The sequence below is a fragment of the Panulirus ornatus genome, chromosome 18, assembly GCF_036320965.1.
Source record: "Panulirus ornatus isolate Po-2019 chromosome 18, ASM3632096v1, whole genome shotgun sequence".
NCBI classification, from domain to species: Eukaryota; Metazoa; Arthropoda; class Malacostraca; order Decapoda; family Palinuridae; genus Panulirus; species Panulirus ornatus.
In genome coordinates, this window is record NC_092241.1 from 4,843,168 (window position 1) to 4,849,167 (window position 6,000).

Consider the following 6,000-nt stretch of genomic DNA (forward strand, 5'->3'; position numbering starts at 1 on the left):
GAGAGGCAAAATATTGTATGAGTATCTGTTGTACAGCTGTTGGCCTTAACCTGTCACCTATACCAAGGAATATAAAAGGATTCAGATAGACCATTGCTTCCTTTCGATGCTGCTTGTGATAGAAGGAAAGATCTGAAACTCAGAGATCAAGGTGGTAAGAGCAGAAAGACATTTGAACTTTGTTAAGGTATTTCAGAGATAAATGCTTTTAACTTTTCATGTAACCATGGGGGTGCAGTTAATGTCACTCGTGGATTAGAAGCGAAATATTTATAGTGTATTCGTAAACATATTTGTCGTACTACTTTCAACCACTCTAATTGGTAAATCGTTCCATATGTGACTTGTAAAGCGTAAGGATAATTTCCCTATACTGATAGGGAATAACAGTCCAAACTATGAATCTAACTGTTTTGTATGCCCAATTTAGCTGTTTCTTTGCACTGCTTACTGAGCTTTAAGTCACCAGAGATTACTACATCCGAGTCTTTCCTCATTTACCTATTGTGTTTGAAGAGAATTCGTACTGTAGCTTGCCTTTTCGTTCTTACTACCGTTACGTAAATCTTTGCACTTATGGGTATTAGAGTTGATTTAGCACATGTTAGCCCAGTCCATCGGTTTGTCTATGTCAGTTTGAAACTGTAGGGGTTCTGGATTTATTTTCCAATTTTGTGTCATCTGCGAACTTCGATAGCTTACAATGCAGCCCATTATGAGTATCATTGATATATATGAGATAGAGAACCTGTCTTAGAACTCATCCTCGTTGCACACCACTTGTTACGTCTAACCATTCTGAAGCATGACCATGAATCACAACTCTGTGGTCACGACCAGTCGACTTATCCTGACCACCGAAGTGCAACCCCATGGATACCATGTGACTTAACTTTTGTTAGTCGCCTTTGATGTGGAACCACGAATTCTCTATGAAAATCAAGGTGGATGACATCAACTGCTGTACATTTATCCGATATATTGATTGTATCATAGAAGAAATCAAGCTGAATTGTCAGACATGAGTGATTTTGGTTCACGGTCTTATCTCGATTGATTATTTTCTTTAAGTTTAGTAACTACAGACTTTAGGCTAATTGGACGATATTTTCCGGCCGGTGATTTTATTACCTTTTCTGAACATCGGGGATACATTAGCGAACTTCCATTCCTGTAGAACTTTACTCGTAACAGTTGACTTACTGAAAAGAGCAGTCATGGGCTTAACTATCTCGATTTTCGTTTCTCATTATCCTCGGATAAAGCTTATCTTGGTCTGCCTTTTTGTTTATTTTTTTTTTTATATCATCTGCCTTCATATGTGGTAGCATTTCTGCTGCGCGATATTTTGCGACCTTCACGTTTGACCTAGACGTTAGGAACTCGTGTAAGTAAAGAGCTTTGCCTGAAATGTCTATGCTACATGTTTGGTCAGCAAGTAATCAACCACTCCTTTGATACTGTGTATAGAGGTTGGGATCGTAAAGGACAGATGGACGCACACATATATGGACATTGCTCCGCAACAGCGGACATGAAGATGAACAAGTGTAAAAGAAGTTACAAAGGAAGTATGAAAAAAGCATAGTGATATAAATCTACACTGTGTTATAGTGGTATAATCTGTATAGTGGTATATTGGGGTCGACGTGAAATAAGTCTATACTGTGGTATAGTGGTATAACCTATATAATGGTATATTGGCTTCGACGTGCAGTCAATGGACTGAACCAGGGCTTGTGAAGTGTCCTAGGTAAACCATGGTTTGTGAGGCCTGGTTGTGGATAGGGAGTTGTGGTTTTGGTGCATTACAAATGACAGCTAGAGAATGGATGTGTGCGGATGTGGCCATTCTTCGTCTGATCCTGACTTTACCTCGCAAACGCGAGGAAGCGGCGATCAAGTGTGAAAAAGCTGTAAATCTGACGAAATACAACTTGTATTAATACTCGATATCCAGAGGAAATAAAAACTGCTAATATCATAATGACATGATCATTTTCATTGCGAAGTAATTTGACGAAATTTCTTGATCAAGAGAAAAAGTAAAGGTAGAACCATTGTCACCACTTATGGACACTAACCTCTCACGTCTGATCCTCTTGACCATAACCTTTGAACTGGTGACTTTTAAAAAAACATTCGGTTTTGTAGAGGCTGGTGAGGTCAGTCCTTGCAACAAAGGCTGAATTGCGTGATATTCTACTGATAACTTGTGCTGCTCAGAGGACAAATAGATATAGTATATACATAGAGACACCGAGGCCAACGCCATGACTCGTTTTGCCCCAGGTAGAATTATTATCAGCGTGTCGAGAGGAAGCGTAAATCACGTCGCTTATTCTCGAGATCCTGTGAACGTGTAATTTTGACACTGCCCTCAAAAAAAAAAGAGGAGGTTGTCAGCACTCTGTCTCCTGCCACACCCTCTTTACCTCTACCTCGGGGCAGAGATCAAAACCTTTCGTGTCTGGTTATCTTTCATTGATATATATATATATATATATATATATATATATATATATATATATATATATATATATATATATATATATATATATATAAAACAAGAACCTTGTTTAATGACAGGTCCTCGGGATTGGTGTATAATCGAACCCTTGTCACTGTACGGTGCGTTGAGGAGGGAGTTTAAACTGAGCAACCAGACGAGTACCATTTAAGAATCTCTCTCTTTATTCTTTTTTTTTCTTGACAGTAAGTAATCTCGTCATTATTAGAGACATTTTTAGCATCTCTACGCTATCATTTTCATGACAGTGGTTTCTTCCGCAACTTTCAAACTTATTCTTTAAACTTGAGCGCGTGTTGGTTTCAGTAATCACCCTCATGATATAGATATATCCTGACAGTATTGCCAGGTCTGGGGTTAATCTGGGAGCTAGAATGATGAGCTCTGTCTCTCGACCTACGGTTGAACTGATAACAGGACAGTGGCCATTGCAGAAATGTTTCAGTTAAGATATTGAGAAATAAAGATATAATAATGATAGTGATACTGCTTCAGCTACTTCTGTTATTACTGTAACTAATGATAATGTCTTTGGAATGATAGGAATGATGATGATGATAATAGAATAATAATAATAATATAATAATAATAATGATAATAATAATAATAATAATAATAATAATAGTAATAATTATAAAGTAATAATGATGCTAATGTCTCGGTAATGCGGCGCTAGTTCTAAACTTTATTTGTCGGTTGCCCAAGATTCTGACGTTAGGTGCACTGAGAACATTACTCGGGTATTGGCTAGGGTGGAGACGCTTGACTGGGTCGTCGAATCAACTTTGTGTGTAGGTTTGCTGTAAGAGAATAAATTGTAAGAAGCACTTTCGTAATCAAGCGCAGAAATTCATGTTCCAGTGTATAGAAAGGGGGTGAAAACAGCAACAGACCAGTGGGTCAGAAAGAGCAACAGTAAAGTGGGTTAGAAACGGCAACAGACCGGTAGGTAAGAAACAGCAACATACAAGTGGGTCAGAAACAGCAACAGGACAGTGTGTTAGAAACAGCAACAGACTAGTAGGTCAGAAGCAGCAACAGGACAGTGGGTTAGAAACAACAGGTCAGAGGGTCAGAAACAGCAACAGAACAGTGGGTCAGAAACAGCAACAAACTAGAGGGTCAGAAACAGCAACAGACCAATGGGTCAGAAACAGCAACAAGCCAGTAGGTCAGAAACAGCAACAAACCAATGGGTCAGAAACAGCAACAGACTAGTGGGTCAGAAGCAGCAACAGATCCGTGGGTCAGAAACAGCAACACGGTCAGAAACAGCAGCAGACCCGTGCGTTAGAAATAGCAATACAATGGGTCAGAAACAGCAACAGACCACTGAGATGGAAACGACAAAAGACCACTTGATCATTTCGAGACTGTCTATGACAGGAGGGATCAGACACACATTTCGATACGGTTGATGTGCATGAGTGATCTGAGGGCTGTATCCCCTGTTAGGGAAGGATAGACAGGTAGGTAGGTAAGTACTTAGATAGATAGATAGATAGACAGACATAGATACAGGTAGACATACTGATAGACAGATAGATGAAAGAACAAATTCGTACTCGTATATGGCACATTTTTAAACCTGATCATCTAGCTGATGATTGAGTACTAGTTAAGCCAACAGCATGGCATTAGTGACTCCTTTATATTTTTGAACTGTAACGAATGGCATTAGAATAATTGTATAAAGAAGACAGGCGAGAATCCTGTGTTCACAGTGGATCACAGTTACCCAGGGACGGGCTGAGAAGAAGGGGTGTAGGTTGTTCCATGAAGATGCAACGGAACACAGCAACAGAGCATTAGGTCCTAACGAGGCCATTTGTGATGGTGTAAGAGAACTGCAGCTCATGGATGAATGTGGTGGGCGTAGAAAGACACACACATTATAAGACGTAGGTGAGGATGATGATGTGAGGACCTGGGTGAAGAGGATGGTGGAAAACGGTGGTGGTGTGGATGGGGATGACAGAGTGATGGGTGATGGTGTGGTTGGGCGGATTGAGGATATGGTCTAGTCGTGGGTGATGGGGTCGATGGCAGGCTAAAGATAGTGTGGTAAGTGGGCGGTGTAGTGAAAGGTGGTAATGATGATAATAGGATGAAGGGCTTGTGATGATTGGTGGTTTAGAAGGATGGCATTGGGAAGAGGATGTGAGCTTAGATGATAGAGTTGAGGGTAGTTGTGTAGACGGTAGGATGAAGGGGGGCGTAGACGAGGATGGTAGAGTGAAGGTCACTATATGTGTGGACGTCGTCTGTATCATTTAGAGAGCAGAAAGCATTTGGCAGTATGCCACTGTTATGATAACTGTACAGAAATGGCAAAAATATTATGGCACGTCATTTATACTAATTATGAGCATTGGTATGACTGCAGTTACTATTGGGTTACTTAGTGACACATTTGCAAAAAAGATATGAAAGTTCCAACCACTTTACCTGGCGAGGATGTAGTTTTGGTATCTGTAGCTAGATGTCGATTCTCGCCTGTAGCCACAGTAGCGAGGCGGCGGCTGGTACACATACACTAGGGAGTCTGGATCGGTGGTGAGGACGGAGTAGATCTCCGCCGCTGAAGAGTATATGGAGGTCGTGTCATCCTCCTCTGTCATGTAGAGAGACGTACTGCCATCGAGGGTGGCCGTGGAGGACACCGTGTCGTTGTCGCTGTTGGACTGCTCAGAGTCGAAGTTCACAGCCAGAGGGACGTCGACAGAGTAAGGTATTGTGGAGATACGGGAGCTCCTGTACGTCTTCGTTGGCAGCCGTCCCGACTTGATGGGCGGGTCTAGTGTCGTGATGATGTGCGGTGCCTTGATGAGGGACGCTTGTGTCGACTTGTTCTTGGTGCCTCGGCTGTGATCGGACCTCCACGAAGTCTCTTTCGTCTCAGGAAGTTCAATGGTGAGCGGGTGGTAGGAGACCTCCGGTGGTTTGGTGCGTACCATCACCTGCACTTTATTCGCTGGATCGCTATTGCCGGACTTGATGGAGTAGGTCGTCTTCACGCTGGTCTTCGAGGAGTCCGAAGACGAACTGTGATCAATTCTTGCCGTGACATAGTGACTCTCGTTCGTGGAGAGGCTGACACTGTGCTTTACACTGGTTTTCCTGGCGCTGTTATCTTCGGGAGTGTGTGAACTACCTTCCTCTACCGAGCTCTTGCGAGAGCTTGAGACGTGGATCACCGTCGGCGACTGGTTCGCGTCCGACTCGGTGGCGTCAGACGTGTTGTTGTCTGGAGAGCTGGTCGTGCTATTTACGATGTAAATGGCACTCTTGTGGTTCTCCTGGGAGGAGAGGGTCTGAGAGCTGTTTGTCTTCGGCAGAGAAGAGCCACTTGCTGTTTCACTCTTCGCATTCGTTGAACCACTCGAGGCTTGGCCTTTAGAACAAGCTTCCTCAGTGGCTTCAGCGTCCTTGGCGTATCTGTCTGGCTTGACGTCCAGAGTATTAAGTCT

The 6,000-nt window shown here is 42.5% G+C and overlaps 1 protein-coding gene and 1 long non-coding RNA gene across 4 annotated transcripts in view; one reads left to right on the top strand and one right to left on the bottom strand.

The window, feature by feature from the left end:
- Positions 1–6,000, top strand: part of LOC139754962 (uncharacterized) — a 310,481-nt gene that overhangs the window by 90,998 nt on the left and 213,483 nt on the right. The window lies entirely within an intron of this gene.
- The window catches only part of LOC139754960 (uncharacterized), a 179,496-nt gene that overhangs the window by 31,728 nt on the left and 141,768 nt on the right, over positions 1–6,000 (bottom strand). For all 3 annotated transcript variants that reach the window (XM_071672799.1, XM_071672800.1, XM_071672801.1), the window contains exon 3: positions 4,979–6,000. This exon is cut by the window's right edge and continues 272 nt beyond it. In XM_071672799.1, the coding sequence (XP_071528900.1) occupies positions 4,979–6,000 (1,022 nt within the window). The remainder of the gene's footprint in view (positions 1–4,978) is intronic.